Source organism: Camelus ferus, chromosome X, assembly GCF_009834535.1.
Source record: "Camelus ferus isolate YT-003-E chromosome X, BCGSAC_Cfer_1.0, whole genome shotgun sequence".
Taxonomy (NCBI): Eukaryota; Metazoa; Chordata; class Mammalia; order Artiodactyla; family Camelidae; genus Camelus; species Camelus ferus.
Window position 1 is genome coordinate 65271025 of NC_045732.1, and position 26681 is coordinate 65297705.

Here is a 26681-nt window from a genome sequence, read left to right on the forward strand (position 1 = left end):
CAACAAATATTTGTTGAATCAATTATGGATTAGGATGTCAGGGACTTCGTCCACCATTATTAACATAGTAAATGCTTAATAAATTTATTGAATGAACGAGGCCAAGACCATGTCTTTGGCTTCTTTATACAATGATCACTCAGTTGAACATGTGGTAGATACTCAATATATATTTGTGATGGGTGGACTGGAAATGAAGCATTTGCTACTGAAATTTTTATTATCATTAACACAAATCCTCCCTTCATAACTGAGAAGGGGTTACCAATTTTCTTGCACACACAAGGAAGAAATCCTTTCTATAGCAGCTAAAAAAAATTTTTTTCCACGACCACTGCCTTTTCAAGGATGGAAATGCAACTCTGAGGGGAGGGAATGTATCAGGAGCTGGTCTTCACCATGGTAGAACAGTCTCATTATCAGATACTAAAATGAAGAAAGCTTGCTTAGTGAAGAGACTCAGCTCTCCATCAGAGATCACCGGGAAACATGTCAGCAATGCCTATAACCTTGCCATGCCCAGACAGATCATCTAGATTTGCTTAAACAACCTCCTACTAAAGCCTCTTTCAGCATGCTTTCTCTCCACGCTTATGACAGGCAATCAGTTTTGATTCTGCAGGCTAGAAGCACATGGTATTTTTTATTGTCAACAACATAATCTTATCAGAAACTGAAGTCCATAGAAATTAGGTCATCAGAGAGGGTTTCAAAGTGGGACCCTGTGCCTGGGGATGGCAGAGCAACTCAGAGATGGAGGCACTCAGGAATGACAGGGGAAATCTCTGGGGAATGACAAAATCAGCTCCAGTCTTCCCCTCTCCTAGGAGTTGGTGGAATTCCTTTTCATTTAATCCTGATGTCATGCTGAGTCATTTAAAAAAAAATGTTCTTCAGTGCGCCACATCTCTGGAGGCCCCTTAGCCGGCCTATTAGTCATTACTATACGCACAGGCTTGGGGCCAGCACCATTCACACATTACCCTGCTCTGCAGCAGACGGACAGAGTTGCTCTCATCCTTGTCTCCCTTCTCCCCTACTTCTCCAAAATCCTTCTCTGTGGGAGGAACAGCTATAGCTTTAGGGATAATATAGCTTTAAGGAAACTTTTGGCAGATGCCGATGTCCTAACATCTGGGCAGTGTTAACGGGATCCCGGAGGCCCGGACAGACCAGGAGCCACTCGTTCTAGGAATGTTAAAGTAAAAGTTTTTCCTACTGATGAGAGGAGCAGAAAGGAAGGAGAAAGAGCAAGAGAAGGAGAGAGAGCCGGACCCCTCCTCCACAAAATACAACAGGTAAGATGTGCTACTTCGCCCCTCCACATCACACTACCCCATTTCACAGCCTTGGGGGGTACAGGGGTGGGGGAGAAGTTATTTTATGAAACTGGATCATTTGAGTCGTGACCTGGCTGCAGACACACGTTCCCACTACCTTCCCAGCCTGCAGCAGAGGAATGGCTGACTCCGGTGGTGAGTCAAGTTGTCAGTCTGAGACTGGGGAGGAGGTGGGCAGGGAAGGGGTCACAGACTCAGAGCACTGGGTCTGAAAAGGAAAGCCCCTGTTCCCAAAGCAAGGAACTGGATGGAAGCTGCATGTGGGAGAGGGGTCGATGATTCGTGCATCTGAGCTCTTCATTCTCCTGAATCTCTTTAATCTCTCTCTCATCCTTTTTGTTCCTTCTTTCTGCTTTTATCTCTTGACTTTGGCTCTGGCAGATTTTCTTTTCTTGTTAAGCTTCCTTCCCACATCGTTTCACTTTCCTTGCCTCCCTCGCTTGCTCTGACTGTTTCTCTATCCTGCTTCCTCGCCATTCTCTAGACAAAATCTGAAGCCAGGTAGCAAGGCATTGGAAGATGAATGGTGCCATTCTTGGCCTTTTCACATTTCTTTGGGGTTCTGTCCAGAATCTGCCATCTTTTTGTTTCTCCATTTCTGGGACTGACTCCTTCCCTCAGCCTGGCATTTCATTGAAAGCATGTGGGTGAATGGGTGCCTGCTGAGAAGTCCAGTGGCCAGCTTATACCCATAGGCAGCAAGTTTTAATACTGTCATTTATGAAGTATTTGCTTACGGGGAACCACAAAACTCTCATCCCATTAGAGTGAGGACAGGACGGGAAGTGAGAGGGCACTTGGAGCTTGCTTACCCTCTCCTCACGTACCTCAGTAGGTTCTTCCCAACCTCACCAACTTCCCGCTGGCTCAGCAGGGTAAAACTAGAAGGTTAGGCTGGACCTGAAAGCCAGAAGTCACTACCAAACCACTAAGCCTCAAAACCCAAAGCTAAGAACAGAGCCAGGGTATAGTTACTGCCTGAGAGACTAGAGAAAGGAGACCTCCAGTCCTGTTCAAGATGGAGTTGGTAATAATAATAATATCTATTATATACTGATTGCTTCCCTATGTGCCAGGCAATAATCTATTCTATAAGGTAGATGCTATGATTATTCCCATTTTATAGATGAGGAAACTGAGGCTCAGAGAAGGTAAGGAATTTATCTAAGGCCTCATTGCTAATAGGGACAAAATCGGATACACATCCAGGTCTGTGTAACCCCAGAGTTCAAGCTCTCAGCCTATATATGCTAATGCTTTACCAGATGAGTGGTTAGGAAATACTAGTTAAATGAATGGAACCATCCACTGGCGCCTTTAAATTGCAGGATTCACTCTTGGTTCTGCATGATTTTATGTTGGCCCTTTCCTGGTCTTGGTACCTCAATGTCCCTCTCTATAACTTGGGCCATGGAATATTGGCATCAGATATCACCAGGGTCAATTGGTAATTGGTTGTTTTATGTCCCCTTCCTCCTAGGAGGAAAAGAGACCATAAATAATAAAGAGAGTCTTTTTATCCTATAAAGTGGGAGAGCCTTACAAGGCGCATGATGACACAACAGGCATTCACTAATTTTTTTTATGGCAGTACTACCCAGTGCCTCGTGCATGCTAAGCCTACACTCTACCACTGAGCTACACCCACCCCCTGTGGCATTCACTAATTTAAAAATCTCTTTTCTTCCTTGCAGATCCCACATTTCTGCTTCCCCTCACTTTTGGAAGTTTATTGATGGCCGATTTCTGAAAGTCATTCTCCTTTGCCCTGGTACTTCTGGCCACATACCTCTACTCTTGTCTCCCTAACCCACCCTTCCCCAGCTTCCCTGCCTTTCAAGGATGGCCATTCAACTAACTCGAAGAGGAGCTCTGTGTCTGCTGCTCTTCCTCACTCCAGTAGTGACACCAACGTGGTACGCAGGTAAGTTCTAGAAGCCGTTGCCCATCATTTCTGGGGAGAGCAGGGCCTAGACCAAGTCTTGGAGAAGGGAAGAGTTAGAATGCAATAGGAGGCACTTAAATTAGATACAGAGAGGAACTATTCTCAACAATAAAGATGTTTAAACACTGCAACAGGCTACCAAAGGAGGCTTTTGAGGCAACTGATAAGAGCTATTTGAAAACAGGCTGCATCCACAGAAAAATGAGGTTTAGTCAATATATCCTTGTAGCTTATTTGTACCACACAGGGAATATAGCAAATATTTTATGCTAACTATAAATGGGGTATAACCTTTAAAAATTGTGAATCAGTATATTCACATCTTTAATTTATATACTTTTATACTTCAATGATACTTCAATAAAAAAAATAAAATGAGGTTGGTCAACATGGCTTTTGAGGCCACTGTCTTACCTGCTTCTCCACTTAACTTTCCTCTCTCTCTCTCTCCCCCTCCCCACCCCAACCTTACTTATAGGATGAGATTTTTATAGCCCCTTTCTGCCAAAGATTGTTAATGACAATTCAGATCACATTCTCTTAAACAGGAATCCCTCTGTTTCTTCTGGCTTGTTTCTTATTTCAGAAGGGATGGAGATTTCAGGATTCACGAATGTTCCATCCTTTGCCCCTGGAGACCTAGGGAGCTCAAGAGAACAGACTTCGAGGAGAGGGGAAGGAGGAGGGGGAGGAATGAAGGAAGGATAATGAGGTGGCAGACAGAGGTTTTTTGATGGGGCCCGGCTGGCATTCCAAGTGCTAAGAATATTCTGCGGCCTGCAGTGTCTGCCTCCACCGGGCTGAGGGAGTAGGGGGAGGAGACCAGCCCAACTAACGGAGTTAGAAAAACATCCAGAGACGAGTAAATAACAAACTGCTTCCATCACAGCTGCAGTCATTGTAGCTAAAATTTTCCACATGCCCTTAGCTCCTGGTGGAGGCCTCTGGCAGGATCTCTGTTTGGAACAGCTGCATCAAGCTTTTAAACAAATATGCGAACTTCTTCCCCTCCTTGGCTTAACCTGGCTTTGTAGGGGGTGAAGCAGAAGGGCTGACATTAAGATGAAGAAATTCAAGTCAAGCCTTTGGCAGAGTACACACTGTTTGGGCTTGAAGGAACCCCGAATCCTCAGGAGACAATACGCACAGCGGTCCTCCCCAGCCTCCCCTCTAGCTTCAGTTCAAGTGCAGGAGACCGAAATCCAGCCAAAGACCGCAAGACTATGGAGCGGATGTTAGATGGCTCAAGCCCAATTTTGAACGCCTGTAAGAAACCCCATGGTATGCAAAGGTCTTTATGTTTCCCAGGGTGGGAGTTAGAGCTATCGGAGTCTTGAGGACAGTGCAGTTTAAAAAAAAAAAAGGCAAAAACAAACAAAAAACAAACCAAAAAATAGATTCATTTGAGGCTCTCAAAGGGCCATTTGCTAAGGTGGCCCCTCCCCACTTGCTACAAGAATCCCCATGCTCACCACTCGAGCCCAGGCTGATGAGGTCTCTGACAGTCCTGCCAACCCCCTGGTTCTGCCCTCTTCTGTTCTTAGGAGGCTATGTCTTGAGAGAAATTTGGAAATTTCCCAGTAATCCTCCCCTCCATCACTAGCTCAGCTGCCTGAGCTGGCTCTGTTCATTTGTTCATTTATTCATTCAGTAGATATTTAGTGACCACCCGGCACTATTTTGTTGGTGGCCATAGCCTCGTCCTCAATTGGGAACAGTACAAGGAAAGCAGCCAAGTGTGGATTCAAGGCTAATCAGAAAAAGGATCTAAGAGTAATCAGCAGGGGGTAGGAAGGGTTAAGAATACAAATAAAGCCAACAGTGGGTTAAAAGTGTTGGCATATCTGTGCAATTCAGGAAGTCAGACTGTATTTCTTATCATAATCCAAGCCTTAGTGTGGAGTCCTAAAATAGTCATCAACTATCAGTTACATTCCCAACCACACCTTTGCAAAGGGTAGTACTTAGAGGATCTGAGTGTAGTATGGAAGTTGGAGGAACCCAGACCACACAGCATCTACTGATTGACCAAAAGGAACCCCAGAATGTTGCCCAAACCTTTCCCGGCCAGGGCTGAAGGGGGAGAAGGAGATAGAACAAGGTGGGAAGGAGGCCCCTCTAGCCTCTTATATCTCATCTCAGTAACATGATCTGCAAAAAATACCCAAAGACAGGCGAAGAGGGGAAATGGAAAGGCTCACGGTGGTAAGGTGGCCCTAACCCATTCCCACCACAAAAGCAGACAGGGCACTGGGCCAGCCACCTCTGTACCATGGTATAGACTCTAATTATCTGACTGAGTCTTCCCCTCAGCTTTCCCACATCCCCTGTAATTCTGGAATGATGTGAAATGCTTGGTGGCCTTCGATCCCCCCCACACAGAGTAAAAACAGCTGAATTGCAAGAAAGTGTGGATTTTTATATCTGCTGAATGTTGTCCAGAGCTCTCCTTTACTGCCATCTTTAGTGGCATGTGTCTGAGTTTGGTATTGAGGGGCTTAAAGAGCCCTGGGTGGGAATGGCCACTCTGCTCCTTACTAGCTGGGAGAGCTGGGGCTCCTCCCTGCACAACTCTGAGCCTGTTTCCTCATCTGTGTATTGGAGAGCAATAAGGTTGTCTACCTCACTGAGATGTCAGGGTGATCTAATGAGATTATGCATATAACGTGCTGAACACAGAGTACATGCTGGACGATACACGCCGTCGTTGTGGTGGTGGTGGTGGTGGTGGTGGCGGTGGTGGTTCTTATCCAGACATGGGCCTCAGACACTCGTGTTCGCTCGTCTGGTAAACAGAGGCTTGCGCCCTGCTGGGCATCTCTTCACAAGCCAGCTCTGGAACAAGAGTGCGGGGAACAGATCCTTTAGAGAATCACGCACATCTGGCCTCCTGTTGACAGGCGCTGTAGGCGTTTGAGGCTAATACTAAACAGAAACAGCTGACAAGAATTCTGTTCCCCTCCCTCCCCCACGGCCCCACAAAGAAACCTCCCAGGTGAGAAATGAGCGAGCAAGGGAAAGGAGGCCTAAGGAGCAATAAAGGAAAGCCACGAGAAGAACCCAAATGGGAAAACAGGGGGAAAAAATAAATAAAGGGAAGGAGAAAATATGAACTCTTTCCTCTGGAATGAGGGCAAACCGACGGGGACATGATTTCATTGGGCAAACTTTCAGTTTGATTCGTTCCCTTGTTCATCAAGTTGAACTGGTTTCCCAACACCCCCCCCCCCCCCACCCCCAGTCTGGGCCCGTGGGGAATGGAGGAGACTCATCGGCAACCCTCCGCTCCACCCTTTAGTGCAGGGGGCCCTGCGCCTCTTCCCAGAGAGGAGGCTGGCGAGCCTGTTTACACAGGCCACAGGGCTTCAGCGCTCAAACCCAGCCCCGTCCTGGAAGCACACCCTCTCCTGGAAATGAGGGATCGTCCTCTGCCTCCAAGCGCGGCTGGCGGCTCTGTTCCTGTGCGTGCACTGGGGCTCTGGGAGGCTGGAAAGGGAGCTTCCGGAGAACTTCGCTCCGGAAAGGACCAAGTTGTACTCCAATTAGTTCGTAATCATGACCCGCTTCCTGCCGTCTGGTGGAACACACTGTTTAGTCTCCCAGAGAGCCGCAGACCGGCCTCCAGCAGGGGCTGGACCACTAAACAGAATGGGGGTGGATTCAGAATGTTCTCTAGCTCTGCAGCTCCCTACTAAGGCTTCTGCTGATTACAGAAACTGGTTATTTCTCCAAAGGACGCTGCCTTCTTTTTTCTCCAAACCAGGACAGACTGCTCGGGATGTGAAACCCTTCTCATTCCGCTCGCCTTTTGGGCCGCCCCCCCCCCCTTTGCCTTGGCATGCCTCCCCAGCACTGGCAACCAGGTGGCAAAAGTCTAGTACCCTGCGGGCTGGCGGGAGCGTGAGGGATTGTTTCTCTCTGAGGACTGTGAGAAGGCCCCTCTAGAGCTGAAAGACCCTCGCTCAGGCTCTATTTTTGCCCATCCTTAGAGCTCAGTCATCGGTGTCTCACCAAGACTCATGTGTTGCATCAAGGAAATAGGTCATTTGTAGTCCAGATTGGCAGGATTAACGGTTAGTCAAGTATTTTTTTCCTTTTGCATGGGGGCTTCTAGTGCTCCCAGTAAGCCGCCCACTCCTCCATCATCATGAGCTCCCCCTCCATGCCCCTGAGGTGTTGAGGTTTGCCCACAATAGTTCTGCTCCTTCACAAGGCAAAATTTTCCCCACTAAATAGCCACCTAGCTCCTCACCCATGGAGTGTCATGTCCTCAGAAAGGGACCAAGTTGGAAAGGGGAAATGGTTGGGAAGGACTTGAGTGAGAAACCAATATGTCACCTTGATCTTTTCTTCATTCCAGGTTCGGGCTACTACCCAGATGAAAGCTATAATGAAGTATATGCTGAAGAAATCCCGCAGGCCCCCGCCCTAGACTACCGAGGTAATCCTCGCTGCTTCTCAGCCTTGGGAAGGGCCTTTTCTGGCCTAAGGCCTAGGCCCTCCCTGAAGCATCCTCACCCAGCTTGGCTTGTTTATGTCAAAACTGCAGCTCAGGGAATCAGGGGCTGTGATTTCCGGTCATGAACTTAACTACTGGCTTGCTGTGTAAGCTCACCTCTCTAGCATTAAGGTTGCCCATCTGTCATTAAGTATTGACTGAGTACCTACTGCATGCCTAGTCTGGTGTAAGGTAATCCTTGGGTGATACCAAATCTAAGATAGGGTTTTGCGTCCCTCAAGAAACTTACATTCAGCTGGGGGATATGGGTGAGAGGGCAATAAAATTAGCACATGTAAGGCAAGTAAGTGTGAAACTATGTGGTAGCAGTAAATGTAATAGGAGTTAAGAAAAAAAGTCAGGAAAGAGGTTATGAAAGATGACATTTAGACTAGGCCTTGAATGATGGGTGGATTTCGAGAACTGGAAAGGGGAGGGGAGGGCATTCAGCCAAGCAGATGGCCACAGACATACAGGTAAGAACAAACCTTTTAGAGGAAGGAGCTAGGGAGAAGCCAGCCTGACTGGAGGCGATGGGATGTGGAGGGAGTAGTAGAAAATAAAGTTGAATATCAAGAGACCAGGGGAGGTTGATATAGCTAAAGTGCTAAAGCACACGAAGTCCTGGGTTCAATCCCCAGGACCTCCTCTAAGAATAAATAAATAAATAAACCTAATTACCTTCCCCCCTCAAAAAAATAAAATAAATTTTAAAAAAGAATGAGGTCAGATTAGGGAAGGCTCCATGATCTAGGGACTCTTCTAAAGAGAGGCAGGAGGATTATCTGTGAAGAAGGCTGAATAGCGATTCCTGCATTAGAAGGAAAGTTAGACCAGGTGATATTTAATTTCCCTTCCATTTCTAAGATTCTTTATTTCTGTGCTTTGCAAGCCATGATGAAGAGTTTAACCGTTGTGCTAGGAGTTATAAGGAGCCATCATCTGTTTTTCCCTGGGGGAGTGACATGGGAAATGGTATTTTCAGAATATTAACCTCACTATTGCGTAGAGAAAGTAGGAGTTCGGGAGGGGTGGAGCCTGGGTCATGGAAATTCTCTAGGAATCAGTAACAGTAATGTTGGTTAGAGATGATTGAGGGGAGTGGAAGAGAAATGGAGAGTAAAATAAACCCAAGATGTTTCAAAGAAAGAGATGACAAGACCAGTACAGATTTGATGTACTAAGAGGTTAAGAAACAAAGGACTCTCTGAAAGCAACCTGTCTGAATACCTGTTAAGATCCCTCTCAGGGAGACAAGGTTACAAAAGAAAAGCGGTTTGTACCCTATAGGCAGTGGGAAGTAGAAAGACAGAGCTTTGTGAGTCACTAGATTAGCTGGATGAGCTGTCTGAGGGAGCGGAGGGTGAATGTCAGAGCCTCAGAAGACACCTACAGATGTGAGTAGGAGAAGAGGAACCAACAAGGAAAAAAGAGACAGTTAGTGGTCAGCCATGGAGGAGGAGATCAGGATAGTATCTGTTATATTACAGAAGCCACAAGAGAAGAGAATTTTAAGGAAAGGGAAGGGATAAGAGATCTACTGTATCAAATAATGGAAACAAACTGAGGGTGTTTCAAACATATTTGGCAAGAAAAAGGTAAATGGTGACCTTTGAGGAAACAGTTTCAATGTGGAAATGATCAGAGTTTGGAATTCCTCTGTGCTCCTTTCTAGCTACCTTCTACCTATCTTCTCACTGCCAAATGGTACACACCAACTACCTCTCTGTCCCGACACCCGCTACCTCCCAAACTCCCCGCAGACTCTTTCCCACTCACCCACAGATCTCTATGCTGAAATGACAGCCCTGGAAGATCACAATTCTCTCCCAAAGCCCAAATCATATGGCCCCTTCTTGAGCTCAATCTCCCCTGTCTCTCAGCAACAATGAACACATCCCTCTCTTCTCACCCTGCCCCCTTCCTTGGGCTCCATGACATTTCACTATTCTGGTCATAGCTGAAGCCAAGAAAGGAGATGGGCTCTCTAGTGGTGACAAGAGAGAGAGGGAGGCATGGATCTGAACTTTGAATGACCCTGACCTGTCTCCTGAGCTCCTGGACTGCATCTCCAATTGCTGCTCCATTTGGGATATCTAAGACTAAATTCTTTCATCTTCCCTGAAAACTGCTCTGCATCTGACCTTCCTACTTTTGATAATGATACCCTCATTCTCTTAAAAATACCTCAGTGGCATCTTTAATAGCCCCCATCACCTTTAATAGCCCCTTTTTCCTAATCACCCCTCACCAGTCATTCACCAAGAATTGTCATTTCTTAATTAATCCAGGGGATTAAGACTTTTATAACCTCACAAATGGATAATGACACTTGCCTCCTAACTGGATTCTCTGACTCTCTTTCTCCCTTCCCCAAACCTAGTGGCCCAAAATGATCATTTCTAACAGAATTTGGTCTCAGTCTAGCTGCCCAGCCTGACAGCTCATTGTCCCTTCTCCCCACATGAAATCTAGCTCTACCCTGTTCCCTGACTGCTTTGGCCCACACTGAGCTCTCCCTCATCCATTCATTCTTTCATTCATTTATTCAATGACTGTTTATTAAGTACCTACTATATACCTCTTCATTTCTTTTTAAGGGTTGGGAAATACTATGTCAAGTTTCTTTTTTTAATGAAATATAGTCAGTTTACAATGTTGTGATAATTTCTGGTGTGCGGCATGGTGATTCAGTTATACATATATATATTCCTTTTCATATTCTTTTTCATTATAGGCCATTACAAGGTATTGAATATAGTGCTATACAGCAGGACCTTGTTGTTTATCTATTTTATATATAATAGTATATGCAAATCTCAAACTCTCAGTTTATCCCTCCAGCCCCTCCTTTCCCCCCGGTAACAATAAGTTTGTTTTCTACGTCTGTGAGTCTGTCTCTGTTTTGTAAATATGTTTATTTGTTTCCATTTTTTTAGATTCCACATATATATGACATCATATGGTATTTTTCTCTCTGGTCAAATATGCCTGCCCTATACCTCTTCTGAAATAAATGTTTATTGTCTGGACCACTCACTTGGCATTCATTATACACTGCCTCTTTGGTTTACTTTTCATTATCCTCAACACAGGAGTTACCTATTTAACAGAAGGAGCCATGTATGACACCCCATAGAGCTTCGTAGAAAGTAGATGCTCAAGAAATGTTTACTGGCTGATTGGCATTCTGGGAGCAGAAGCCAGATTATAGGAGACTGTAAATGGGAGAAGTAGATGGGAAAAAGCAACAGACACAGAAGATACTTTAAAGGGGTCCAGCAACTCTTAGTTAATATTAACCTGCCTCATTGGTTATTTTTAAATGTTCATAAAGCCATTTTTAAAAAAATATAAGCCATATGGGGGCCTTTGGCCTTGGGATCAAGTGTCTCATGACTATCTTTGGGACTTAGTCTCGGGGCATAAAACTAATTGAGTGAGGTTATCTATGTTGAGGGGTGAGGAGGTAGCCAGGAATGTACAACCTGAGGTCCCAGCCTTCCTTATAAGGTCTTGTGACCTCATAATTGGCAGCTCTGCAACCATAGCGCTTAAGAGACTTTCTGTAATTTGGGGATGGCATCTCTAGGAGGCAGCAGCGTGTTGTTGCTTGAAGCAGTATGAGCCAGCATCTCAAACCCAGACACTGATTCAGGGAATATCATTCCCATTCCCAAGGCTAGATCTATTTCACACATGCATTTTCATCTGATTCTCGAAACAGTCCTATGAAACCAGCTTATTGTCCCCACTTCACAGATCAGGAAACTAAGCTTAGGGAAGCTTAATTTAGAGAATCACAGAGCTCAGGGGTGGCAGAGCAGGAATTTAAACTCAGATCTGACTCCAAAGCCATGCTTGTTCCAGCTCTTTCATAAAAAATGTAACCCACTGTTTAAAAAAAAAAAGGAAAAAAAGAATAGTTAACCAGTAAAAATCAGATCATTATTTTTGAGCAAACTGCCTGTGTACTTTGGTGCCATTTTCACTAATCTTGCACTTTTGTTCCCTTAAACTAACTCCCAGCTTGGAGTCAGAAAACATTCTCTGCAGTATGCCCCAGTCCCCTGAGCCACCACTTTCCCCCCAGATTGCTACAGCTCTGGGCAAGCTGATAACTCTGCCTGCTTGAGTTATCTGAAAATAATCACAAAGAAGGCACTTTTCAACCCTGTTGTCAGCACATCGTTTCCTTTATAATCTCTAGAAAGAGATAGATGGATAGCAGAGGCCGTGGGCCTAAGTTCAAATCTCAGCTCCTCTGCCTTCTAGCAGCTTTGACCCTGGCAAACACATATCATGGGCCAGTCACTGTGCTGTGTATTTGATAAATGTTATTTAAATTAAATAAATGCTGTGCTTGCTATGCAGTGATATGGGAAGACCTCTAAAACATACTGTTGAGTTTATTTTTTAGGAGTGGAAGTAATTAGGTTTATTTATTTTTAACAGAGGTACTGGGGATTGAACCCAGGACCTCATGCATGCTAAGCATATGCTCTACCACTGCGCTATACTCTCCCCACCACCCTGTTCAGCTTATTTTAAGAAGTATTGGTGGGAACAGTGGACATAACATGCTACTGTATGTGATAAAGAGGAGGGGAAATAAGATTTGCTTTATATGTATAAATAAACTACTAATAATTGTTAGTGGGGGCACTAAGGGGGATTAGGTGTGGGAGCAGGGGTGGGAGGGAGAATTTTACTGTGTAACTTTTTATACTTCAGCGGTGGCTAAAGTATAAAATGTGGCTATATTACCTATTCAAGAATGTAAATGTATACTTCAAAATAGCAGCCTAACATGCTGCAATGACAGATACTGTGGTTAGGGAAAAAAAGGGTTTTAGAGTCAAAGCTTGGGTTCAAAGGCCAGCTCTGCCCCATGCTTGCTGACAGATCCTTGGCAAGTTACTTCCTCATCTGCAGAATAGGGATAAACCCCTACATACCTTACAGGGCTGTTGTGAGAAGTATATGGGATGATGGATGGAAAAATGAAAATATAAATCTGGGTGCCTAGCACACGGTAGCTACTCCGTAATGACTGACACATGTCCTACCATGTTCTTAGTTTCAGTTTCCCATGAGCATTCTTTGGGTAAGTTTGTTCAGCCAGTTATGAATCTCCATAACTGTACTGGCACCTCTCCTGTGTTTCTTCATCTGATCCGCATCAGTGGCCTGAAAGGCGTGGTCACGTGCCTCACTTACTTCCACATAGTATACCCACCATTTCCCCTGCTCCACCAGTCTGGTGACCATACCCAAAAAGGAAATGAGGTCCACCTGGAATTACTTGTTCTTGAGATCACTTGGAGATCATCGCTTCTCTTTGAAACTGCTCATAAAAGTATGTTTATTCTAGAACATTTTGTTATCTGTGCTGTCAGTCTCACCAGTCTATAGTTCCCAGAGGCTGCCTTCTTCTTCCTTCTGGGGATCTAATGTACAGCATGGTGACTGCAGTTAATAAGTCTATGTTGCATACTGGAAATTTACTAGAAGAGTGCATCTTAAGTGTTCTCACTACAAAAAAAAATGGTAACTTTGTGAGGTGATGGATGTGTTAATTAACTTGACTGCGATAATCATTTCACAATGTATACATATATCAAAACATCATCATTAAGGTTGTTCACCTTAAATATATACAATTTTATTTGTCAATTATACCTGAATAAATCTGGGGAGGGGGGAAGAAAATTGGAACAGTGTTTTTTGCTCTTTCCAGCCTTCCAACATGTTCTTTTTTTTTTCTTTTGGTAAACTGTCATTTCTTATGGTTAAGTCTTTTTTTTTTTCCTTCCAGTTTTATTGAGATATAATTGACATACAGCACCATGTAAGTTTAAGATGTAGAGCACAATGAGTTCAGTGAACATCCATCATCTCAAATAGATACAATATTAAATAAATAGAAAAAAATTTATCCTTGTGATGAAAACTCTTAGGATTTCCTCTCTTAACAACTTTCATATATAACATACAGCAATATTAATTATATTGATCATGTTGTACATTACATCCCTAGTATTTATTTATCTTATAACTGGGAGTTTGTACATTTTGATCACCTTCATCCAATTCCCCCTCCCACCACCCCGTGCCTCTGGTAGCCACAAGTCTAGCATGTTCTCTTTATGCCAGTATTCCTCCAGGCCAGCAAATACGAACTTATTCACAATAGCTAGACCCTTTATTACTGTCTCAACATTTATCCTGGGGTTTATATTTCCCTTTACTATGCTTGCTTGTTCTTTCCATTCCAATTTTATATGTATTTTCCTTGACAGGATATGAGTGAAAAATAGGGCAGGAGTGATTGTTGAGGTCCCAGCCTCCCATGTAAAGTCTTGGTGATATGTGTTGTGACCATATAATCGACAATTCTGCAGCTATAGCGCTTAAGAGACTTTCCGTCATTTGGAGATGGTGTCTCCAGATGGTAGCTGTGTGTCACAGCCACAGGCTCAAAACGAACACTGGATCTGTTAATCCCAAACTTCTAATTTATCCCTCTGCTCCCTACTTCCCCTTTGGTAACCATAAGTTCGTTTCCGATGTCTGTGAGTTGGTTTCTGTTTTGTGAATAAGTTCATTTGTATCACTTTTTAATTATAAATGTATACCTCAATCAAAAACAAAACAAAACAAAACTAATGCTGGAAATCACAAGCCCATTGTGGCTTAAAGGATAGTTTTCTCTCTGTCATCTGTCTTCATTTTCCAGCTACCCTCAAACAGAAGCTCTAGCCTGTCTTTGTTCCTTTAGCTCCTGATGAGCTTTTTAAAAAAATTTTTTATAGCTTTTTGGGGAGGGGATAGTTAGGTTTATTCATTTACTTATTTATTTTTTACAGAGGTACTGGGAATTGAACCTAGGACCTCATAAATACTAAGCATGTGCTCTACCACTGAGCTATTACCTCCCATCCTCTGATAAGCTTTTATTCAAAGCTCTCCTTTTTTTTTTTTTTTCTTAGGATTTAGGAACCAAATGAGCACATATAGGGCTTTAGCCTCCCCGATCCTAGGCTAAACCATCTGCGTCATCCTATGTATACATCCTTGGGCAAGTGGCCCTGTTCTTGTTTATACGTGCCACTTTAAAATCTGAACCCACTGAAGAGTCGTTTATTTTGTGTAGCCAATGAGGCATCGTAATGACGCTTTTATGATTTAATGGCCCTATTACCTTTTGTGCTCAGTACTGAACAGGGATCAGACTTTCATTCCTAAGCAGCCTACTTTGAGATCACATTCCCTTCCTCTCTCACAAAGCTTCATTCTTTGTGTTATTTTTTAAAGTTACTGTAAATGTATCTACTATATATAAAATTCACTCTTTTTGGTTTACAGTTCTATGAGTTTGGACAAATGCATAGAGGCGGGTCAGCAGTACTACAGTACCAAACAGTTCCATCACCTCAAAAATTTGCGCAGGGCTGCCCCTTTGAGGTTATCCCCGCCTCTACCCCTGATCTCCTGCCACCACTGATCTGTCTCAGTACTTTTTGCCTTATCCAGAATGTCACATACATGGACTCCTACAGTCTGGAGCTTTTTGAGTCTAGCTTCTTTCACTTCACAAACTGTTTTGGAGATTCGTCCAAGTTGTTGCATGTATCAGCACTGCTTTCTTTTGTATAGATAAACCGCCGTTAGTTTAACCATTCACCACAGAAGGACATTTGAGTTATTTCCAGCATTTGACAATTATGAATAGAGCTACTTTAAACATTTGTGTACAGGATTTTGTATGAACATGGGTTTTCATTTCACTTGGGTAAATACCTCAAGTGGGACTGCAGAGTCACCTGGCAAGTGTGTATTTACCTTTATAAGAAACTACCAAATCATTTTCCAAAGTAGCTGCATCATTCTGTATTTCCCCCAGCAACGTATGAGAGTTCCAGTTTCTCTGCATCCTCACCAACACTTGGTAGTGCCAGGTTAGTTTAGTCATCCCAATGGGCATATAATGGTATCTTGTTGCAGTTTTAATTTGCACTTCTCTAATGACTAATGATGCTGAATATCTTTTCATGTGCTTAGTTGCCACCACTATATCCTCTTCAGTGACATGTCTGTTTATATCTTTTGCTCGTGTTCTAACTGGATGTTTGCTTTTTTACTGTTGAGTTTTCCGAGTTCTTTATATATTCTAGATACTAGTTCTTTGTTCGATATGTGGTTTGCAAATATTTTCCCCCAGTTTGTGGTTTGTCTTTCATCTGTTAACAGTGCTTTCTTCAGAACAAAAAATTTTACTTTTGACAAGTTTCATTTCCTTGATTTTTTTCTATTATGAATTGTGCTTTTGGTGTCATGTCTAAGACCTCTTTGCCCAGCACTGAATCCTAGAGATTTTTCTCCGATGTTTTTTCCTAAAAGTTTTATAATTTTACTTTTTCCACTGAAGTCCATGATCCATTTTGAGTTAATTTTTGTGTAAGACACCTAGGTTGAGGTCCTTTGCTTTGCTTTTGTGTGTATGTGTGCCTATGGAAGTTCAGTTGCTCCAACATCATTTGTTCAAAAGGCTATCTTTCCTCCATTGAATGGCTTTTGCACCTTTGTTAAAAATCATTTTGGCATATTTCTGTAAGTCTGTTTCTGGGCTCTCTACTCTGTCCCATTGATCAATGTATCTGTTTTATCACCAATACCACGCTGGCTTGATTACTCTACTTCTAGCTTACTTTTCTTCTATTGCTACAGTCCCCCGATGGTGTTATACATTAAATATCCAGGATGGAGAAGCCACGTGCTACTCACCGAGAGGAGGAAATTATCACAGCAGCCTGGGCACTCGTTGCGAGCTCTCCTGTGACCGGGGCTTTCGACTGATTGGACGGAGGTCGGTGCAATGCCTGCCAAGCCGCCGTTGGTCTGGAACTGCCTACTGCAGGCGTAAGTGGCATGTGTGCATATGCTGACGGGTGTGTGGGAGAGAGGCTGACTGGCCAGCCACCCAGGATATATGCCTGGAGGTGTTACTATGCCCTCTGTCAAGTGCATATGGAGAATATTCCCCCAGGCTCCCAACAAGGCCTTTCCCCATTCTAACATTCAGCTCATTGTCTCTCCCTATGGCTGGTACTCAAGCAATGTGGGCATTTAAGTAGCAACCAGCCCTTCGGGCTCCAGGGGGCCTAGGAGCGCATGGAAGGCTTCCACCTGGGGCCTGCTGTGGACTTGGGCCTTCCCCTGGTGCTCTGAGGGTGTGTGGTCTCAGATTCTTGTAGTAAATGGCTGTACTTCCTGGCGTAAGGCCTTAGAAGGCCTTGGCAGTGAAGCTATAAAACATCTGCTATTCTGCATTTTCTCCTGAAAGTCAAGATGGGTCCCTAAGGCTAGAATGTGGGGATGCTAATACACACATTTCACAACACATCCCCTCAGCTCCCAAGTCCCGACCTCTTAGTTAAGCCCTACAGCCTACCCTCTTCTGGCTGCTGGGCTTGTCTGTCCCTATGTCCATCGCTGAATGCCATTTGTAGAACAGCCACACGTGCCGAGCCCTTGTATTGGTCATTTGAGGAACTTACTCAATCTCTCAATTACCAGGCTGCTTATAGACTAAGGGGATGGAAACCCCAGTGTGTGCGCATGTATGCAGTATAAGTGGATGCCAAGTGCTGAGCATTCAGGGAGAAATGGGGTTGATCGGAGAAGATGCTGTGGAGGAGAGGAGAAGCCTGATAGCCAGAAAGAAAGAAGCCCCCACACCCCTCTAGGTGACTAATTCATTTATTTTAGGACTTAGACCCCATCGTTTCCAAAATGAATTTGAATTGGCTTTCCAAAATGAATATAAGTCTATAAGTGAACGTAAAACCAGTGTAAAGACTGGAGAGGTACATATTCCCAGGTGCCTAGCATGAGTTAATTACTATATTGAAACACAGAGTCTGGCTTTGTCCTTCCTCATAAGAGACACAAGGGCAAACCTTTTGGATGTGTCATTTTCATTGTCATATAATACTGAGAAAACAAAGGCATCTGGAAAGACAAACCTTTTTTCTTGGCCCTGATTTCAAGGAGGTCATTTTTGCATAGATCTTTACATAAAGGATACTGAAAAACATAAAAGGCAGTAATCTTCAAGTCTGGTTCAACCCAGAAGTGAAACGAACACAGCTTATAGAATCTTTATTCAAAGTTCCAGTAATTGAACTTAAGGAGGGTTAGAACTTAGACAACCTGAAGGAATGGCTGGCCTACTTATTTCATTTCAAACTAGACTTTGGCAAGCATGGGCTCACAATCAATTCATGGGAGCGGTCTCCGCTCCCAGCCCATGTGATGTCTAGAGCACATGGATTCCTCTTTCAACAAATGCCACCAAAGCTGGCCCTGCAGGCACTGGCCTGATTTGCATTCTCACCCAGACAGAGGGCCAGCCTGCTTCCACGTGGAAGTGAGCTTCAGCTGAGGAGTGCTTGTGGTAGCACTGAAATTATACTCAAAAAGGAGCTTTGAGTTTGTTCAAGGGCATCTAGCATTTGAGGAATGAGAGAGGAAATCTATCAGCTGCCGAGGCCCTAAATAAGCCCAGAGGTTTATGTGTATCGTCTCCTTCATCCGCACTACAATCCCACTTCACGGTATCCACATTTTAGTGATGAAAACAATGAGGATTAGAGAGATGAGGTAACTTGCTCAAGTCACAGAGCTAGTACGTGGTGGAGCTGGGATCCAAACTTAGGTGCGATTCTCAAGTCCATATACTTGGACGAGTAATTTACTTCTTTAAGACCAACACCCTGCCCCCACCCACCTAGGACACTACTGTACTTTATAATATCAAACTAAGAAGGCAATTAGGAAAAAGAGGCAATCAGGCACAAAAACATCAGAGCAGTTCAGGGTAGAGTTTTCTGGATTTTATGCTGTCTCTGATACGGTTCTCCTTGTGCTAGATACCCAGGCATCACCTCCACATGGTCCCACAGGCCCCTGAGCTTGCCACTTGATTCTCTCTTAGAAATGAGATGCCACGCACTGCCATTCATCACGAGTGGCACCTACACGTGCACAAACGGGGTGCTTCTTGACTCCCGCTGTGACTACAGCTGTTCCACTGGCTACCACCTAGAAGGTGACCGCAGCCGAATCTGCATGGAGGACGGGCGATGGAGCGGAGGCGAGCCTGTATGTGTAGGTAAATGCTGGGTGCTCCCAGTCGTCCTGCTGCAAAGAGCCAGCCTGACATTCTGTCCACCGCAGAAGGCATTCCCATTCACTGTGAGGGTGGTGCCCTGAGCCTGGGCTTAACAAAAAGATCCCTTCCCTTGGAGCCGTACTTCCTTCCCCAGTTTGGTTGAACATGTTGAACTGAGAGTGCATGTTTTGCCTACCCAGTGGTGTGGTATTGCTTCTACGGGTTCCCTCCAGGGAAGGCAGGGGACCCACGAGTCAGCACTTGATTTCTGGCCTTGGCAGACATAGATCCTCCCAAGATCCGTTGTCCTCACTCACGTGAGAAGATGGCAGAGCCAGAGAAGCTGACTGCTCGTGTATACTGGGACCCACCCGTGGTGAAAGATTCTGCTGATGGGACCATCACCAGGTGAGTAACGGATACCTCTTTTGCCTCCCACCGGCTTCTCCCAGGCCCTCAGGCTGCCTACACTGAACTGCACAGGCTGAGGGTACAGTGATGAAGTGCCCCAGACCCTGGTTCTAAGAGTCACTTTCCTCAGTGGCTCTCTCACCCTGTCCCATGCAGGGTGACACTTCGAGGCCCTGAGCCTGGCTCTCAGTTTCCCGAAGGTGAGCACGTGATTCGTTACACTGCCTATGACCGAGCCTACAACCGCGCCAGCTGCAAGTTCATTGTAAAAGTACAAGGTCAGAAAGAAGTCTTCCATTTCTGCATCACTTATTATTCCTGTTCTTCCCTGATCCTCTGGATGCCCATCACAACCCTCTTCTCTGTAGGGCTGAAACAGACACCTCAGGTATATCAGGAGAGGGAAAAGACAAGTTCACTAAACAGGTCATTCAGGAAGCCCATGTTACATGTGCATACACATGTTTCAGAAACTCTACTCCCCAGCAAGACTTTCTCAATCTCCTAAATCTAGATAAAATCCAGAAAGATATTCTGTATCCATTTCTATTCTTGGTCTTCTAATAATCAAATCTAATCAGCCTTCATTCTCAGTCTTTCACCTCGGCTGAAATTGGTGATGTTGGCTGCCTGATTCTTGCTCTTTGTTTTGTTTTGTTTTTATCATAAAATTAACTCATGCTTGTTGTTTAACATATGGGAAATAAAGAAATAGACAAAGGGGAAAAATCTATTACCCTATTGTCCAGAGGCAATTGCTGTTAATCTTTTGATATTTTCCTTCCAGTATTTTATTCACATGGACTTTAAAAAAGATATAGTTGAGATCATACTGAGTATCCAATCTTAGATTACCCTTTTTCACATTTCATTATAACACAAGTAATTTTCTCATGTTCTTTAAAATTTCTTCAGAAGTATTTTAATGACAGTATAATAATCTACTTCTAAGAATATAGCATAATTTGCTTAACACTTCTCCCACTGATGGATATTTGTCCCCTCCAATTTCTTTTTGATATTAAAAGTAATTTTGTAAGGTGGTCATCTTTATGCAGTGTGTCTCCAAAGTCCAAACACAAAAGTGGCAATTTTTTTTTTACAGATTAATAGTTTTTTGATGACAACATGTATACTCATCTGTGCTTCCACACTTTATGAACACCTTTGCCTACATTTCAGACGTAATTCTATAAGAAAGGAAGATCCTGGCTCTACTCCTGGCCATTAGAAACACAGAGAAGTCATTCATTTTGATCATCCTGGGTCTGCTGATCTAGAAAACCCAGCATGGGCACCCTCTTAGCCTTCTTTTTTTTTTTTCCCCCTAAAGAGCCACCATAGCCTCTAACTTGAACTCCTCCCTGACAGTGAGACGCTGCCCAACTCTGAAACCACCACAGCATGGCTACCTCACCTGCACCTCATCGGGGGACAACTATGGTGCCACCTGTGAATACCACTGTGATGGAGGTTATGAGCGCCAAGGGACCCCCTCCCGGGTCTGCCAGTCCAGCCGCCAGTGGTCAGGATCACCACCCATCTGTACTCGTGAGTGAAAGTAGGAAATGGGGAGAGTGGACATATAGATCGGGGCTACTTTGGAGTAACTCCCAATGTTTATGGCACAGGGGCCAATAGCAACGTGTATGATGTGGAAACAGGGGATTCTGAGATGTGTTAAAGGGCCAGTGTTCCCCATAGACTACTCCTATGCCAAGAAAAATGGTTTAAAATCTCCAAGTTCTCCAAGTGTTCTTTCAGGATTTCCCCCAAGGAGAGGGAGAGACAACCAAAAAGTGTTAACCCTAAAGCCTGGAACTTCTCAGGATGTTGTTGCCCATGCTGGGATGAAGGAGCCGGCCATACTCTGACTAGCCTCGTGCTTCTGCCCTAGCTATGAAGATTAACGTCAATGTCAACTCGGCTGCTGGCCTTCTGGATCAGTTCTATGAGAAACGGCGACTCCTCATCATCTCAGCTCCTGATCCCTCCAACCGATATTATAAAATGCAGCTCACTATGCTACAGGTGAGAGCCACTCCCCTAATTAGGACTTCACTCCTTTGCACGCCCCCAAACCCCACTCCATTACTCCATCACCTCTTGGAAATCAAAGACTTGCTCTTTCTGCAGCACAAACACTTCTTCCTAAGACTCTTTGGGGACAACATTTGATCAGTTTTACTGTGGACAAATTTAGCACATTTTAAAAACTGCTGTTTTTACTGAAAAGGCAGTGAGTTCACTGGAATGATGGGTTGCAGGGGGCTTGGTGAAGGATGAGAAGGGAGGGGCAAAGCACTCTGGAGAGATTTGTGAGACGGGTAGGATCAAATGTCCATGTGGGGAATTAATTATGTTTGTGTTTTCGAGGAATAATAGCACCTAACAAACTTAGTAAGTGCTATAATAAGTACCAGGTATGTTGAAATATACGTGCTTAACACATGTTCATTGAATTTTCACAGCCACCCTTATGAGGTAGGTACCATTAATATCCCCATTTTATAGGGCATATGTGGTATAGAGAGGTTAATGGTTTGCCCCAAATCACTAGCTAGTAAGTGGCCGAGCCAGGGTTGAACCCAGGCAGTCTGACTCCAGGATCTGTGCTCTTAACCACTGCTGGTAGCAGAAGAGAAGGAAAAGTGTCGTGATATTTCAAAATCAAATAGGGGAGTTGCGTGATGATTTTTAACATTCTATGAGATACTTAGTTAAAGCCACTTGCAGGGAAAGGAGAAGCTATGAGCATTGGGACCTATAGAAAGAACAGACTAGGACCTATCACTAGTCTGTCACTATGGTAGTACACCTGACACTTAAGTCAGATTGTAAATCAACTCTACCTCGATAAAAAAGAGAAAAATAATATTGAAGAGAATTCAGGGTATGCTGGCAAGACTATGAGAATCAGCTCTGAGGAGATGCAAGGGGTTAGATATTCAGGTAAAAGAAGCTATTTAGGGGCTCTCTAAAGTTTGAAACTTACAAGTTGCCAAGGCAATATTCAGAGGCCAATGATGAAAGCAACTTTATCAAAAGAGTGACCCTGGGTATCTAGACCAAAAAGGACCTAGTTCCAGACAAAAGTAATACCTCAGCTTGAACAGAAAGCAACAACAATAACAGGAAGCAGCCAGGGAGGACTGTGACCTTGAGAGCCAAGACTAGAGAAGTAGCCCAAAGATGAAACAAGGGGTGCGGCACCAGGGAGTGTTCTCTGCTGCTTTAAACCTCCACCCAGGTATCTGGCTAAGAGGCAACCCTGCCGAACAAGGCAGGACAAAGAGCCACGGGAGGGTTACAGGATGTTCAGCCCGGTGGGAAGAAGGCAACACAGGGTAATGAAAAGAGCACTGGCACTGTTTTGGAGAAATTCTGGGGACTGAGAGAAGACTGTGGCCATGTTGCCTAGTGGTAGGGAGCACACCCTTGGGCAGGCAGCCTCAGCCCTCATTTTGAATCTTGCCTCAGCATCCTATTGTCATGCAAATAGGGGCAAGTTAATTTCTCCTCTACAGAGAAAGAACCACCTATGTTGTTAGGGGTGTTGTGCTGATCAAATTAGATTATTCCCACAAAGTATTAGGTATGCATGTCAATAAACAATAGTCATTATTGCAGAAACTAACTACTACATATAAAATAGATAGACAACAAGTTTCTTCTGTAGAGCACAGGAAATTATATTCAATATCTTGTAGTAACCTATAATGAAAAAGAATATGAAAAGGAATATATGTATGTATATGTATGACTGAAAAAAACATGCTGTACACCAGAAATTGACATGACATTGTAAACTGACTATACTTCTATTAAAAAAAAAAAACTCTGTAGCTTCCAGTTATAAAAGAAATAAGTCCTAGGTATGTGATGTATAGCATGGTGACTATACTTGTATATTTGAAAGTTGCTAAGAAAGTAGATCTTAAAAGTTCTCATTGCAAGAAAAAACTATGCATTGTTGAGTGTTAACTTGAATTATTGTGGTGATCATTTTGCAGTATATACAAATATGAAATCATTTTACTGTACCCCTGAAACTAATATAACGTTATATGTCAATTAGTATCTCAATTTTTTAAAAAAGAACCTATGTAGTTTAAAACCTATGCAAAACTAAGCAAGGAGAGATTTTGTTCCTGCAATTTATCAATTACATTTTTCTTTTCTACTCCACATGGTGTAACCAGTTTCCACACTTGGTTAGAATAAAGGAAACACTGTTAGGGCAAGTGCTTCAGAAATGACAGAGGGAAGAGTTCGTAGACCCCCTGATGTGACGGTTGGGCGAGAAGCCCCTCCTTTCCCACACTGCCCAGGAGGAATCAGCTAAGTAACCTTAGATTTGAGTCTGACAGCTTATTATCAAAAACCTTCTCTCCCCTCCCAGCAATCTACCTGCGGACTGGACCTGCGGCACGTGACCATCATCGAGCTGGTGGGGCAGCCACCTCAGGAGGTGGGACGCATCCGGGAGCTACAGCTGTCAGCCAACCTCATCGAGGAGCTCAGGTCCAGGCTGGGAGGCGAGCGGGAAGGGGTGGGCAGAAACCCTAGGCAGGACACTGGCACTGGAAACAGGAGGGTTGTGGGACCATCAGCAGACACTACTCTCTTGGGGCATTCCTTCTGTTTGAACTCTTCGGATACATTAGGTTAAGACCAGAGAGTGGCAGGGTGTCAGAATCAAATGGAGGGGTGAGGGGAGGTGCTTAAAATACAGATGGCCAACCCAAACCACCTCAGGACTGTGCTTTTATAAGGTACTTCAGGTGACTCTGAAGCATAGCCAGGGCTGAGGCACAGACCCAGACATGACAAGCCTCAGATTCTGGTGCCTTATGGCTTTATCCCTCTGCCTTTAGTCTCCAAAGGTGCAAAAAGCATCTTTAGGCACTGAAATCTGAACCATACCCATCTGCCCCCCGTGGGGAGAGAAGACTATGAGAGGCAGGTGGCAGAAGTGGACTTTTCTCATTATCTATCTGTTATCACATTTCCAATGCTTCCACATATACTCAAAGCCAATAAGGCCGTCACTGCTATCTGTCCTATAAACAGTAGACCCCTTGGGGTTCAATCTCAGTAGAGACAGACAGATTCAGTCCCAGGTAGAGGAGAGACTGTGAAACACTCAGAGGAAAGAGACTGCTGACTTGTGGTTACCATTAGAAGAGTTGACCAGGTGATATTGATCCCACAACCTCAGGGCTGTCATGTAAGGCTGTGTGGGTTATGCCCACACTAGGAATCACTAGTAACATCATGTGATAGCCAGCTTAAGGTGGCCTATGAGGCAAGCACAGTCTGGTCATAACAAAGCTGTTTCATCTGGGGTGCAGAAGGGACAGCTTAGCTGAGCTAGACGCACAGGGGCAGCAAGACTCTGGTCTGAGTAGAGAAAAACATAAGGGCTTGAGATAGGTGGTGGAGGGGATGGGGACAAGGGATCAGGTGGGAAAGGAATTCGTCCATCAGTGGAGCTGTGAAAGGTCAGAGGGTTGTAGAGCCTGGCGGAATGACGCCCAGATAAGTTCTCACACCTCCTTGGGCTCCTCTCTCTAGGCAGTTTCAGCGCCTCACTCCCTCCTACTTCAACATGGTGTTGATTGACAAGCAGGGAATTGACCGGGAACGCTACATGGAACCTGTCACCCCCGAGGAGATCTTCACATTCATTGATGACTATCTACTGAGCAACCAGGAGCTGACCCAGCGCCGGGAGCAAAGGGACATGTGCGAGTGAACTGGAGCCAGGCCGTGGTCAAGGTCAAAGGAAAAGGTCCCCTGGTCAGCCAAAGCTGGGGCCTCATAAGAGGAGAAAATGCTTTCCCACAGCTCTAGGGACAGGACTCTGAGGTGGCTGAGGTTCCTCGATCCTGGGACATTTCCAGACACCATTTTAGGGCTGTGTAATAGTTTCCTTAAGCAAGTCTCTGCTTTCGGTAGCACTGGAGGAGCATGAGAAGCTAGGTGGGGACTGAGGACAGGCCCTGGGCAGCAGGTCGTGGCTAGAAGATCTGGCTTTCCTAACCTGGGCCTCTGCCCGGCTCTCCGAAGTCTTCTAGATAAGTAAATCCTAAATTCATTCACTAACCGGCTGTGTTTTACATAGTTCCTCTACCATGAGTGACAGCAGAGGGCAGTACCATCCCAACAGACAACCAGGACACTTGAGCAAGTGTAGCTGGATTTTCCTTACAGGTTAACTGTGGGATTGGAGGGTGGAGGGGGAGCCACAAAACATTCCTGAACTTGTTTGTCGTTTCCCCCTTAGGGTATTGGGCTACAAATGCTATGTTAACTATCACTTCACCTAAGAGTTACCAAAATGCTGCAGTGGGAGGGAGTTTGGGAAGAAAAATCAGGCCAGGGCAGAATGCTTTCTCTCGCCCCTCCAACTAGCTCATGGGCAACAGTCTCTTCTTACTGAGCCTCCGGTTCCTGTAGCAAAAAGGTAGGCAATGCGGCCCCCTCCTCAGAGAAGCCCCCAGTTCGTGATCTCGGAAACCTCAAAACCACCAACTATAAACTAAATCAGAGAGAAGGAAAAAAGACAGACTCAGCCTCCCGTATTCACTTACTCAGACATCCACTTTGAAGAGATGAGCATGGAGCAGGTGGGAGCTACAGCAGCACAAAGGCAAGTAAACTGGGGCTTTGGGGGCTGTTGTGAAGCTGATCCACATTTGGACCCTTGCTCTGGCTTCTGCTGCACTCAAGCATGCGCCACTGTTTCAAAGAAAAGTGTTCTTCCCCTTGCTGCCCCGGGAACCTTCTTGTCTACACTTGTGGAACCCTGTGTCATGGTTAAGACTCAGCAGCCATTCACCTTCAGCTTTACCCAGAGGGGTCATCGGTGGAACATTAGAGGGGAGGAGGAAGTGGGCTAGGTGGAGAGGCAGAGCTAAAATGCTCAAGTACTCACTCTGTGCCAAGTGCTGTTCTAAATACTATCAATTGACTGAAATCTTCAAAAGAACCCTCTAAGGTCGGTCCCATTATGAGCCCCATTTCACAGATGCGGGGATGGAAGCACAGAGAGGTTAGGCAACTTGCCTAAGATCACACAGCTCAGAAGTGGCAGAGTCAGGATTTAAACCCCACCTGCCTGGCTCCAGAGTCAGTATCCTTAAACATAATGCTTTACTGCCTGTAATTCTTTTTCTACTTTTCATTTAAAGATAGCAGATAGCACCAAGCAAGGAAGGAGGAAGATGTCCTCTTCTGTAATCCCACTCAGACAGAAGACTTAGAGTGTGCCCAAGAGGAAAGAGAGAAGGGGGAAAAATAATCTCT

General features: G+C 44.6%; 1 protein-coding gene across 2 annotated transcripts; it reads left to right on the plus strand.

Annotated features, from left to right (window-relative positions):
• The first annotated feature begins 939 nt into the window (after positions 1-939).
• On the plus strand, positions 940-25478 carry SRPX2 (sushi repeat containing protein X-linked 2). Of its 2 annotated transcripts, none has more exons than XM_006192053.2 (11): positions 940-1298; positions 3035-3264; positions 7646-7726; positions 16514-16705; positions 18783-18959; positions 19241-19367; positions 19527-19648; positions 20742-20921; positions 21268-21401; positions 23773-23894; positions 24948-25478. In XM_006192053.2, exons 2-11 carry the CDS (start codon positions 3183-3185, stop codon positions 25126-25128), a joined length of 1398 nt encoding a protein of 465 aa, XP_006192115.1. In that variant the 5' UTR covers positions 940-1298; positions 3035-3182; the 3' UTR covers positions 25129-25478. The 2 variants fall into 2 exon arrangements, with proteins under 2 accessions (XP_006192115.1, XP_032331142.1); XM_032475251.1 differs by having other exon boundaries at positions 946-1298; positions 16490-16705.
• The last annotated feature ends 1203 nt before the right edge of the window (positions 25479-26681 follow it).